Source organism: Micrasema longulum, unplaced genomic scaffold (genome assembly GCF_059751315.1).
Source record: "Micrasema longulum isolate JH-2025_06_02 unplaced genomic scaffold, ASM5975131v1 h1tg001758l, whole genome shotgun sequence".
NCBI lineage: Eukaryota > Metazoa > Arthropoda > Insecta > Trichoptera > Brachycentridae > Micrasema > Micrasema longulum.
In genome coordinates, this window is record NW_028278934.1 from 261,446 (window position 1) to 275,706 (window position 14,261).

The 14,261-nt window shown below is 34.4% G+C and overlaps 1 protein-coding gene across 1 annotated transcript in view; it reads right to left on the minus strand.

Annotated features, from left to right (window-relative positions):
- Window positions 1–1,974: 1,974 nt before the first annotated feature.
- Window positions 1,975–14,261, minus strand: part of LOC148274106 (uncharacterized) — a 126,225-nt gene continuing 113,938 nt past the window's right edge. The window contains exons 10-17 of the mRNA XM_088237617.1: window positions 13,530–13,717; window positions 10,575–10,852; window positions 9,794–9,914; window positions 7,233–7,476; window positions 6,086–6,320; window positions 4,061–4,296; window positions 3,812–3,985; window positions 1,975–3,734 (exon numbers count right to left, since the gene is read on the minus strand). Of these exons, the coding sequence (XP_088093743.1) occupies window positions 3,089–3,734; window positions 3,812–3,985; window positions 4,061–4,296; window positions 6,086–6,320; window positions 7,233–7,476; window positions 9,794–9,914; window positions 10,575–10,852; window positions 13,530–13,717 (2,122 nt within the window). The 3' untranslated portion in view covers window positions 1,975–3,088. The remainder of the gene's footprint in view (window positions 3,735–3,811; window positions 3,986–4,060; window positions 4,297–6,085; window positions 6,321–7,232; window positions 7,477–9,793; window positions 9,915–10,574; window positions 10,853–13,529; window positions 13,718–14,261) is intronic.

Consider the following 14,261-nt stretch of genomic DNA (forward strand, 5'->3'; position numbering starts at 1 on the left):
TTTTAAAAAATGAATGCACATAGCCGATTTCAAAGGTGCAACGAGAACACACATAATAACAATTTATGGTGAAAAATATTTTTTGTTGTCAGAGTATTTTTTATTTATTTAAATCCTTTTCATTATATATCCTTCAAATAATGTGGAACTTTTCTCTAAATTTAGTTACCATTGCTTTACCATAATGTTCTGCAATCATATCACACTTGAGTATCACTACTGCATCTAACCAACTTCATCTTGATTTTACTTACCATCTCAGCATTTAATACTTGGATCTCCAACCCGCCTGGTCAATCTAGCAGCTATGCTTCAGCGTACACTTTATAAGCTAAACGTGGACATAAAACACCCCTTCGTTCGAGGCACCCTAGCGAAAGGGAAGCCCTTAATCCTAAATAATTGATCCTAGGGGTGATGCTATGAATTACTCCCTACGAGGTACAACTTACATCCCGACTCACATGCTCTACCATGATTTATCCCCAGCATCCCAAATAACCTGGATACAAGGGATTTTGGATAACTTAATGGATTTTTTACTTTATTACACCATTTCCTAACTTCCTCCCCCAAGATTAATTGTCATTTTAAGCGACGGAATTACTTATAATTATTAAAGCCCTATTTCGCTATTCGGGGAATTAAATGAGTAGCGATTCTGTTTTCACTGAAAAATCCATTTAGACGTGACAAAGTGTTATCCTCAGTTTTTGAATCGGAAATGGTTTAAAATTATAACTTTTTATTTTATTTTTTAGAAGAATAAAATCAAAATTAAAAACTGTTACATGAAAATATATGTGCAGTGGTATTTATTTTTTAAGTCATTCAATTTATTTATTTTTCTTGTCTTAAAAATTGGATCCTGAATTTAGAACTTGTAGAAAAACTAAAAACTTAATCATTTTTGAAATACCGATGACTAAAAACTTCATCTGCATTTTCGTCGTTCACATTATATCCTGAACTAAATTTTAACAGCTATTTAAATTTTCTTCAACTGTATTTTTTTAATTGCACATTTCAGTACTAATTTTTTTGCACTTTAAATATTGAATCATTAATAAATTAATTTTGACAAATTTGCACATTTGTTTATTTATGTCGTTTTGGTTCAAAAACAGTAAAATATATCAAAATGTGTACACACATCATAAAATGTAATATTAAAGCATTCCACATCTTTTTCTAATTTTATGTGAACCAGAAAAAAAATACAATAATCTGTAAACCGTTTTTGAATAAGAAAACAACTTTGTTTTTAACAACCTATTTTTTTTATATAAAAAGTTTTAATTTGTTGCAACAGAGAGTTAAAACAGTATTGAGAATGAAATATGAAAGTCTAGGCATTTACAGGACTTATGACATGTCATTGGCTGGTTAAAGAGGCTTCTTTACACACTGCGTACCATTCACCATTCTGCCAATGTTTGAAACAAATTTGGATCTAAATAACTCCCTATGGAGGAAATCTAGCTATCTGCAAACATTTGGACATGTTCAAAATATTGTTAAAAAAAATAGTGGTTGAAAACAACGTTATTTTATTATTATGATGAATAATCATAAAGTTAGTCTTTCAAATACAAATTTTACAAAGGAAATACTAATTTGTTGTTACATAAATATCACATTGAAATAAATAAAAAAATGAGTATATATGATATGATTATGGAACATATTGAAACTTAATAAAACACACAATATTTTTAATTTATTAAACAATGAACTATTTTATTATGAAACTTGCTGATACGAAAACAAAAATTAATGACGAGACAAAATAAAATATAACAAATTTTTAAATCATAAATAATCATAAATTTTGTATTGGGTGATCAATAAAATATGTATCAGGATAGTTTAATAGTTTTTTGAAACTGTTCATTAAATTTATATTTTTTTGTCAGGTTTCTCTGTTTGATTCAGGGAAAATAAATTATTTATAAATGAGCAAATAAAAAAACGTTTCTGTTTAACAAAAAAATGTTATATTTATGACTTCAGCTACAACTTTTCTTTTTTAATGGTAGATGATAGTTAATATAAATGTGCAATTGGCAGTAAATGTACGTGCTTGAGAACACAATTTTTGGCAAAAATTCACCCCATTTATTTCCCATAAATAAATGTCGCCTTTCCCGTAACTATTAAATTTTTTATATAATATAAGTTCAATAGGTACATTTTCGACTACGTCCATTATTCATTTATAACGTCTTTTCAAATTATCATGTTGGTGTTCTTAATCTAAGGAGATCTATATAATATTTTTAGTATAAGTCTTTGTGGGTTTTTTGAAAAAACGCAGTTGAAGAGAATCAATAAATAATAATTAATGTATATACAGAAGTATGTACACGAAAATTCTTTTCGGTAAATAATAAATTGAGTGGTTTTTACTTTACCCTGAATTAAATTTAAGGTATAAAAAAAACAAACATTTTTAATAAAGAAAATTAATTTATCAGGATCAAGTAAAATTTTATTTCATTGGAACAGATAAAATAAGAGTTCTAATCGCTTTCTTTTGAGCTTTTGTCAATTAGTCTAGTGCAGTTTTTATATTATATTCTTCTAGGTGTGTTTCATATTATATTTTATCATCTACACAGGTAGAAATTGAGTTTATTTATAAATAAAGTTAATTAATACGTTTAAATAAAGTCAATTTTTTAAATCTGTCCGTTAATAATCACTTCACACTTTTGTATAATTCCGATAATACGTCATAACTTATTTAATTAATTAGACGACTCGTAGTCACTGGATTATAATTTAACAGTCTCTTATAAAGCAGATCTGGGAGTTGTATTTTTCATCACAACAATCAAAACGTATCATACTGATTGAGACGGGAGAGAAATGGAAAACATATTATTCACGATTTCAATCATTAATTAAGTTGACGTGTGATGAAAAATAACGAGGTAAAATGTAAAATGTACAATCAATAAAATTTAGCAAAGATCGGGTTTAGCACAATATGAATGTTACAGTGATTGTACAGCTAACAGTTTTACCAATTTTATACTGTGGTTTCTCTGTCCACATGTATATACTCCACAGATCTGTCCTTATGTCAGGAGCTCACTGTATTAGTGTTGCTGCCAGGATCTAATAACAGCTCTTCGGTTAATCGTCTTCCATCGGCGGTCGCTAGCAGTTTCTTCTTCCCCAACCTCCTGTCTCTGGTTCGTCTGAACCTCGCGATAAGAGCAAATATGGTAAACAGAATACAGGCGGCTAACACTGCCGCTGTACATCCCAAAGCGGTATATACTCCACCGGGAAATATATTGAAAAACTTTCTACCGACACCGCAGTGCATCTTGTTCTCATCATACCCTGAAGGACAGTTTAATCTTCCATCACACCACAACGTGGAACTGATACACGCATTTAGCTCTGGGCACCTGTAAGTGCAATCAGCATTAAATGCACTCAAAGAATAATTACTGTATTCAGGTTTCTCAATCGGTTCCATTGAGTCAACTTGAAGTTGCTGAAGAAGGCTAGATCGAGATTTCGATATCTCAAGCCATGTAAAAGCGGCAAGTCCACGTTCTCTGGCTACAAATTCCAGAAGAAATGATGGTGGTTTTGGTGGAGTCAAGTAAACTGATGGTGAATTAGTTTGGCCAGTGTTTGAAAACCAATCCTCAGAAAACACCTGAACTGCAAACTGGCGCGTGTTCGGTTCCGCTGGACAAATCACTTTGATAAGCCTAAGAAAGAAATAAACTTTAACACATCTGTAAAAGATTATATTTTACTCATCTCTGGTCAACCACAATATACATACTTTGGTGGTCTTCCAGTGTAGATCATCAGACGGTTTCTAGTTGTGCATCTTGCAGGATCATCTTGTGAAGGTGTCAGAGGAAGTGGAATTCCCCAAGTCAGTAAGAACAAACTGCGATTTTCTCTGGCTTCTACTACCCATGGCATTCCAACGCAAGCACTTTCAGATCGACTCCTACAGAAAAACGCGTACATTGTTACAAATGTTTTAGTTACCTAATCGAGCACATTTTTTGCTAATGATAATTACCTTGCTGGATGTGCCACTTCTTCTTCTCCACCAGATCCTCTGAGTCTTTGTTTCCTTCCGCAGTCTAAAGTAGAAATGAGTTCGAAACTTGCGTGGAAGTAAATATCCGTGTAGTCATCTGTGATGTTGAATGATGACACACTGAACATCAACTCCAAAGCACGAGAAGAGGACTGGATAATGAGAGGTTTCGGATCAGTTAATGTTGTGTTATCACATAAACAAGCACGAGGAACCTGTCAAAATAAGAAACATGACATTAAAAAATTTAGTCAAAAGAAAAACAAAGAACTTGAAATGAATCTTTTAAAAGCACTCCCGTAGTTAAATAGTAAGTGAAACAAGAATTTGGTTAAATAATGCTACTTATATGCAGTTAAATAGTATGGTTGCTTTAAATTTGTTTTATTCTGAGATGACAGTTTGCATTATTAAGAGAAACAATAAACATACATGTGCAATTTACATTTGCCACCCAACTAAACAAGAGCCTTTTCTAAGGCTAACAAATTGTAGATGTACTCGTTTGAAAAATTTTACAGTTTCTTGTAGTAAAAACAACTTACAGTAGTCATTAAAAAAAATATCCGAGAAAATCTCAAAATTTTAGTTTTGCAGTTTGATGTGTGAGTTTTTCATTTCGTGTTTTTTTTTTTTTGCTGTAAATTTTTTCTTTTTTTTTTCTTTTTTGCTTATCAACTACAATAACGTAATCATTATCGTCATTCCATTTCCGCTCCTTAGTTGGAGCAAATGGTGTCCACAAAGATCCTCCAAGCATCTCTGTCGGATGCTTGCTCCTGTGCATCTCCTGTGATACAAACTGCCGAAGAACAATCAGCAGTGGACGTCCAGGACGTTGAGAACCTCGAGGCTTTTAGTAGGCATCCGCAGCACATGACTAAGCCAACCGTATCGCCTCCGTTTGATGACAGTTGTCACCGGAGTTTGCTGCGTCCGTTATTTTATTACTTTATTCTTTACAAAGTCAAACCACTGCACACCCAAGATTCTTCAGAGACACCTATTATCAAAACTCAGAATTATGCTGTTTTGGGCCCCAGTGAGGTGCCACGATTCGCATCCGTAGAGGAGCATAGGTGTTATACAGACCTTTTATGGGCCAAATTCGGCTTTTTGCGAGTAAATATCCAATCTCCAGACAGCCTTCATACTGTTAAATGTGGCGCCTGCAATTCCTAGCCACCCACTTCTTTTTAAAAGCGGCCATTTTCCGTAACATATACTCACAGGTAATTGAAACTCTCGACCCTTTCGATGATTTGGTTTGACTGAGTCAGGGTATTTTCGGAATCAAGAAATGAAGTGTTACACAGTTAATGGGTTTTTGCAATACTGATTTTTAAACCCATGCATGCGGATTACCTATTTAATCTAAGTGCGGTGGCCTGTAGACTTTATACTGAATTGTCTACAATAACCTCATCATCGGTATACTCTAGTTTCCAGAGTTTTCGGGAGGAGATGGATATTCCTCGATCGAGTGGAATTGACTTCTTTAAGACAAAGTCCACGAGGATTATAAAAAAGAACTGTTCAAGGACGCAACCATTGTATAAGTGTATTTTATTACGTACTGTAATATCACAGAGTAATAAAAAAAGGAATGGCTCACTTGGCATTTTTTACAAATTGCGCTTTCTAGCTGTAGTTTGAAAGTACATTATTGGTAATGTGTATTTTTTGGAAATAGTATTGTTGTGACGTATTTGGATAAAAATATCTGCCTTAAAACAGGTGGCATTAAGTAATGGTAGTTTTTGTTAATAAATCTTCATTATTGTTGTTGTAAAATTTCAACTTGTACTACGAAAATCTCATGGATGATAAAAATAAGCAAACTTTCTTCGGATTTCGTTAGGTCAAATCAACAATTCAATGACAAATTCTGACTCGAAATCTATAAATATCTCAAAGTTGGTATTCTCAACGCTCTCACGGGGATAGAAAACGCGTTGGTAGCGCGTTTCTCTACCCCAGAATCGAACTGAAATTGTTTCTTACCCTGACGTCCTTCCAGGGCGCGTCCCACACGCGCAGGCTGGCGTGGCGCGCGCGCGCGTGCGGCGCGCACGCCGGCCGGCCCGTGTGCGGGTCCGCCTCCGTGGCGCACGCCGCGCCCGCCGCGCCCAGCGACACGTTGCGGATACTGAGCAGCACGCGCTCGCCGGGCCCGGCCTCGATGCGGTACACGCACGTCAGGTTGGTGGCGCCGCCGCGGCCGTACATGAAAACGTTCCTGGTGATGAGAGAATTATCGATTTAAAGGGATATGCTGTGAAAGAGCTCTTTTATGAATAGGTATTTGAATACAGATTGTCTGTTAGTCTCTCGCAAATGCATCCCCGAATACTTGTGCAAAAAAGACAACTGCACGGCGGCTTCTGGCTGATTATGTCTAGCTAAAATAGACAAGATCAAGGTCTCCTAGTCCCGTTTTCTCCACCCCAAAAATTGGGCTATTTTTAATTTTTAAAAAGTATTAAAAAAAAATTCTGAGTAGAAACGCTTTGCTTTTTTCAAAAATAATTATCATATCTGTTTACCATATATCTAAAGGCGACAGATAAAACAAGGCACTTTTAAGGGTTTTTAGATGGTCTTAGTTCTTACAAAAGAAAAACCAACGATTTTGACAAAAAACTGGTATTTTAATTACAAATAAAGAATTTGGAAATTATGAGAAGATTTTTATTGATAGCCTTTTGAATTTCTAATTTTTCACAATTTTAATAACTTTTGGCCTCTTTTACAAAAATGAGTGTTATTTACGAGATAAAACATATTTGGTGTTAGTTTATTTCAACGCCTTTACAAAGGAACAGTCACTTTCTGTAATCGGATTCTAAATTAAGTGGCTTCACGCAAAGTAAATATTTATTATAAAAAATATTTAACTGAATTAATTCATTTATTTTTTTACAAGTGAAGTATTATTTATTTTATGATATGATGGTTTGAATTTTATTTTTTTATTAAAAAAAAAATAGTACCTTCCCTGGTAATGGTACGTACCTTCCTTAGGAGGCGTTCGTGAATCGCTGACTAATCTATGACTAGAAGCAATTTCTTATAAAAAATCTTAATTGAGAGTTTAACCACTCTAAGGGTCACACAACGTAAATTATAATGTCATCAATCGGCATGTCACCTGGGCGAGCTGAAATCCGCTTCCCTGGTCTTCTTGAATATTCTGGCGCAGCCCCCCGGGGCAGTCCACAGGCCGGGCGTCGCCCCCGTCTCCGTATCGGCCTCCTGCAGCACCCCTCCTGTGCTAGCCCCCGCCCAGGGGTCACCCCCCAGCCGAGTGTCCACGAACTCGTAACGAAGGCGGAAAGTCGCCGGGTGCAAAGCTGTTCCTTCAGCCGTATGATGATGGAGAACCATTTTAGATCCTGGTAAAGACGAATACCTTCTTGAACACTTGTACTTTTAAAACATAAATTAAAGACCACATACTGAAAAACGAAACAAAATTTAGTGCACAAAGAACTTGTTAAATGCAAACTAAGCTGCATGATCGCCTTCGGGGGAATCGGTAATCAAACTGTGGTTACAAAGATACAAATACAGCAAAATAAAATTATAAAACTAATATACAACTTACCTTTTTTGATCCTAACGACTGAACTGTACAAAAGTACGCGCTATGCGAGTCTAATATAAAATACTTGTACATAAAATTACAATAGGAAACATACAAAACGATAATATTACAGTTACCAAAAATACTGACATACACAAAAACCCACACTTTCACTTTAAAAAAAACTAGAACAAATTAATGCAGGACAGTTAAAAATACAATACAGTGGACTTTAACACTACCTGACTATTTTAAAAATTATACTACAGACGAATTCGTCTATATTTATTTTAAATTTAAAATCAACATTCAGAAGCACATGATGACTTGACATGTTTTATGTTTATATTTCATAATCTTAACCGGTCTTTTAAAATTACAAATAAAAAAAATTAAATGTACACGCAAAAACGGACTCATCAACAAATTATGAATTTTCCAGGAGATCAAAAAGAAGTAAAAATCTTTATTTGTTGGACATTGGCATCATATAATAATTTTAAAATAAAATATATACAATAAATTTATATAATAAAATATGATTTTAATTTAAGTAAAATATATTTTTAAATGCAGTCATAAAAACAATGAATAAAAACGTTTGCTTCGAATTAATAAAAACTCGTTCTTTGGACAGACAAAAACCAGCTCACTGCAGCAATCGTAGGATGATTGACTTTGTTTTCGCCACCCGTGATCCCATATTTTTTTCTATTGTTTATAAGATAAAGAGACACATTTTCAAAGCTGTTAAATATTTAATTCTATAAAACTCGTGGAGGAGAAAAAATTGCATAATTTTTTTTTTTTTAAATGGGCTGTTTTTATATTTACGAATCAAAAAAGTTTTATGCATTCGACAGCAAACTCTAATCCAAAAAAATCATAAAATATAAACTTATATTTATGTCTAGCGATTTCAAGACGCACTCTTCTCTTCGTCAGAAAAATCTCTTCATTAATTTGTTAATACTTAAATATACCGTCATCTTCACCATCACTACAATTAATACACCTACATGAACAAAAAAGATTGATAAAAAACTAAACTATTTCATTTAATTTTATTTGCATTTGAATTTAGTATCCTGGAAATAAACAGAAAAGGTTTTAAACCAGTATACATAAAAATGTCACTAATTAGTTAGGTATATACATAGGTAATTTTATCTACCAAGCTAGTTGAAATTTTTAGCGTTAAAAATAATGTTCTAAGTATGATTAAAAAATATCGTTCTGATTTCACAAAAGTTTAACTGCGAAATGCATTCAATCTCCTTTCCCGGTGATTTACAAATTACAGCTAGTACACATTGTCTAACAACGCATATATCTCTGTAAATATAATTAATACTTGCTTAAAATTTTCTGTATTCTTTCGATATCCATTTACGTATAAATTAAAATATTTGCATGTTAAATAGTAAATAGGTACTAATTGCTAACATAAAAAGAATTTTATCATAAATTGGAAATAAATAACCTTTACAATTAAAAGTTTACCGATGTGTCGGATTGTCGCGGTGATGAAGTAAAAAAAAATACGCAATATATGATTGTCTCAAACACTGTATACGTCTCACTCTCGGTGCTGTATATACATTCGCGAGTGAGAGAAACAACTTCACGAGTGACGCAGGCCAGCCTGTACCACTGCCAAAAAACGCTCAGATGCTATCGGAGCTCCACTAAGAGCGGACCGTTTGCTCGTCCCGTGAGCGTCAGCAAATGTTTTTTTTCGTGTTTTTAGCGATTACATTTGAAAAAAAAAAATTGACCATAAATAAAGTTGATTGAGGGATTTGCCTATTTCGTTTCATTTCTCAAATTTAAAATACCTCATTTTTATATTTAGTATTTTAACTTCACAGCACCGGAACGCGCTGATTTTTTTAGCACAGTAAGGAAAGGGTTAATGACGTTAAGAGAAACTGACAGACATTAAAAAAAATATTGATTTGTTGTTAATTTAAAAAAATAACATATATTGCGCAGTACTTATTATCTTTTCATATTCACAAAAGAAATAATCAATTGGTTCAATTAAGGTAAATAAATGAATTATCGTATACAACAAGAATAAGTATGTAGGTGATTAATATTTATTCCCACCTTTTTGTGCTTACCTGTACTAATATAGCTTTCCTCCATCGTACAAGGTCGAGTGATTCGTGTCAGATTACTTAAGGAAGTGTGGTCACACAGTTTGGGACCATCATCATCACAGTGATCAGCTAGAATTCTCACCTGAGGGGTCCATCAAAGGGAAAATATTAATAAACCGTCTTAGGGATAGGCATCCTTTGAAATAAGGTTTCAAACGAGGGAACGAGTTCTTTAAACAGTCATAGGATGTTTTCTTATTATCATAATTTATCTATCAATGTATTAATTAACAATTCATTGAATTTATTACGGTACACATATTTTTTTAATTAATCACAATCGCTACTTTTAGTACACACTCGTATTTTATTGTACTGGAAAATTGACCAATAAGGCCTGTTTCACACAGTTTGTTTTCAAAAATACACATTAGAGTTTTTTTTTTAAATGGTTTCGTAATGGAAAGCCAAATTACGTGTTTGCACGAACTATTAAAGCACACTGAAATTTTCCGTATATTTTACGAAAATAATCCGTTACTTATTAAAAGGTTTAATAAGTAAGTAAACTAAACATTTTGCTGTCAAAAAACATACTAATAAAACTGTTTTTTAAACAAATGATGAATACTGCAATAAAGAGTTAAAAAAAATTTAAAACAAATTTTAACGAAAATAGAAAATTTGTTTTTTTGCCATTGAGCTTTAAGGAATCTGTGAAAAAATACAGTAACTTTATTATTAATAGTGTTAGAGGGATAAAACGAGTCGAACGCTGAAATTTGAGGAGTCAATAACTTACGTTAGTATCATCAGGCCCACCACCGTCCCAAATCCTAAGCCTTGTGGAACACCCCGCGGTATTATTCTGTCTTCCTTGCTTCACGTCTCTCGGCATCTCCTTGCCGTACTCAACACCCCCGCCTCGGGAGGCACCCCGTCCCCTTCCCCGATCCAACCCCAGCCCCACGACTGACGGGAGGCCCGGGGGAGGGGAGGTGGGGCTCTCGGAGTCCTTGTCGGGAGGGGGGAGCAGAGGGTGATGGGAGTAGCTGACGAAATATATCCAAACCAGATCACCTGTGAAATGAACGCGACGGAGGTTTAGCTGGTGCGATCCATCACGGAAGATTTATTATGCTACGGTTACGTACATATAACGCAGCGTTGAAGTTTTGAAATGGCTCTATAAGGTGTCGGTGCGGTAGCATACATACCAATGTCATTCAATTGGACATTTTTTAAACACCTACTTTATTGGAATATTGCATTGAAGCATGAAAAAAACGTATTTGAGAACGACATTAATTTTGATTTTATTTGTTAAAAGAAAGTTAAATACGTTCTAAAATAAGTATTTGGCTATAAGTATAGAAACACTTCAGCAGCTTTAAAAGAAGAAAGTAAGGACATCTTATTTTTCAGTCAACCTAACTGTTAGAAAGCGAGTGGAAGCTACTGAAGTGCGTGCTTACGCTTGATTGTGAATTTAGAAGATTAAGTTAACTCCGTCCTTTTTTTTTGTTATTATTTTAAGTTAAACTTGATATTTTTTTTCATAAATTTCTCAGTTTGTTGGAGATTTGGTAATTGAAGAGCGGTAGCCATTGTCATAAAAAGGATTGACTCAGTGCATCAAGGCAACCAACCACTGACTTACAAAGAACTTGAGGATAATGTTTAAAGTAGGAGTTTATTATTAATACTCTTTAGTTCTTTAAAAAATCTTAAACGCTTACACCGCTATACGAGCAATCGATTTTCAAATACTTTGTAGTCCACACTAACAATCTCAAGAGGTAAATAATTAGAATCTACCAATACGTTTCTGGTTCATTTTCAGTCAATATTGTTGGTAAAAAAGCTTCACAGAGTGTTAATATTAATTGAAATCATCAGATCAACTCAGGTATACTCATATAACCATAAGTATAGATTGAAAATTAACTTTCAGAAATGACAAGGAACACAATGACAAATGATGATTTTACAATGATTGAGAGTTGATTCCTACATTATCAGCTAAACATGGGTATTAGGGGTCATACCGAAACTTTAGAGGAACGTTTTGTTGATGTACTAGAAAAATCGCTTTTTTTTTTTTTAATTCAGATTTAAAACGTAGAAGACCGACGAAGCAATACGCACCTGATGCGGACAAGGGAATAAACTGGGTATAGGAGGGGTAGAGGTTTGTGGAAGGGATGCGAATTCGTGACATTTAGAATTGTCTCTGTTTTCAAATTATAATTATAAATTCTTTTCATTATAAAAAAGTTTTTTTTACCACGTTTTGTTTACCAAGAGAAATGTTCCTCTGATCTTTCATTTTCTGGCCCTGAAACGCCGTGCATAATTTATTTATTTATTTGACTTTTTGTACATAATGTTATTTGTGCATTGGTGGGCTTATTGCCAAATGGAAATTTCTTCCAACCAACCAATAAAATAAAAGTTTCATTTTTATAATTCAAGTTACAGAACATATTATATAGAAAAAAAGATTAAAAATCTAAAGACATATTAAAATAGAAATAAACGTAATAAATTACCTTAAATCAAAACTATGGGAAAAAGGAAAAAAGAGGAAAGAGGAAAGAGGAAAGGAGGAAAAGAGGAAAGGAGGAAAGGAGGAAAGGGGAAAGGAGGAAAGGAGGAAAGGAGGAAAGGAGGAAAGGAGGAAAGGAGGAAAGGAGGAAAGGAGGAAAGGAGGAAAGGAGGAAAGGAGGAAAGGAGGAAAGGAGGAAAGGAGGAAAGGAGGAAAGGAGGAAAGGAGGAAAGGAGGAAAGGAGGAAAGGAGGAAAGGAGGAAAGGAGGAAAGGAGGAAAGGAGGAAAGGAGGAAAGGAGGAAAGGAGGAAAGGAGGAAAGGAGGAAAGGAGGAAAGGAGGAAAGGAGGAAAGGAGGAAAGGAGGAAAGGAGGAAAGGAGGAAAGGAGGAAAGGAGGAAAGGAGGAAAGGAGGAAAGGAGGAAAGGAGGAAAGGAGGAAAGGAGGAAAGGAGGAAAGGAGGAAAGGAGGAAAGGAGGAAAGGAGGAAAGGAGGAAAGGAGGAAAGGAGGAAAGGAGGAAAGGAGGAAAGGAGGAAAGGAGGAAAGGAGGAAAGGAGGAAAGGAGGAAAGGAGGAAAGGAGGAAAGGAGGAAAGGAGGAAAGGAGGAAAGGAGGAAAGGAGGAAAGGAGGAAAGGAGGAAAGGAGGAAAGGAGGAAAGGAGGAAAGGAGGAAAGGAGGAAAGGAGGAAAGGAGGAAAGGAGGAAAGGAGGAAAGGAGGAAAGGAGGAAAGGAGGAAAGGAGGAAAGGAGGAAAGGAGGAAAGGAGGAAAGGAGGAAAGATTAAGGAAGAGAAAGGAGATGTTTCTTCAGACGTGATTTAAACAGAGATAATATAGTAACATCTTTGATGGTGGATGGAAGATGATTCCACAGTCGAGCCGCATGGAAACTATATGAGTTAGAAAAGAATGAGGAATTGTGGATGTGTATTAAGAGAGTGCCTTGAGAATTAGAACGAAGAGGTAAACCATGAACTGATAAGCGTTGAAATTTTTCACGCGGGTATATAGTAATATAACATAATAACATAATTATTGCATAAACGTAATAAATATAACATATAACATAATCATTGCATAAACAGTAGCACCTTTCGAAAAATTTAAAAACGCATCATATAAATTACAAAAATTCCGTCTATGATATTGGTTAGTTTCGCATGTACATCTAAAAACAATGTTATGATTGGACTTAAAAAATTGATGTTTTACCTGGTCTGCCGTGAAACGTCCACTCGCATGTTGTGTTTGGAGGTAAGGTATGACGAGGAGACAATATTCTTCCTCTTCTACCTCTAGCAAAGTCATCAGATATTGTTACGGCTCCATCGGGAGCAGTACTAGCTGAAGTGGACATTCCGGAAGATGCGTGAACATGGAATTCGCAACGTCTTGCTTCCCTGGAGGATGTAAAAAAACTCTTTATCGAGAAAATCTTTGTAATCAGTTGAAAACAAAGTTTTACTTCTCAAGAATTTATTTAAAACTTTATGTAGACAGTAGATACAATTTATTGGCAGGCTATGGAATATATATTTTTTTTTAATAAGGTTTTTTAATGATTTAGATTTTTATGGTTGTTAAAGGTTTTTTCTTTTTTTTAAATAAAGTAGTGAGTCGATTAATTATTGTAGTGCCTATTTTTTTTTTAAACGTTTGAAAAAAACATGTTCGTGTGGATACTCCGAGTTAACTTATTGAAATGTTGCGTATTTCGTTTAATATAAAGTAAAAGAGTTTCTTATATTCACACAAAAGAAGGTTTAAAAATACTTTCAGAAGAAAGTAGTTTCATAAATTGGCTCTAGTAAGGTAAAGGGGTAAAACGACAATAGTTTCCATAGGAGCCTTCCTTGCATTCACGGTCTGAAACGAAATCTATAGAAACCTTAAAATACCCCCCATTAAACTTCCATGCTTCGTTTTGGCTCTGCAATCGATATC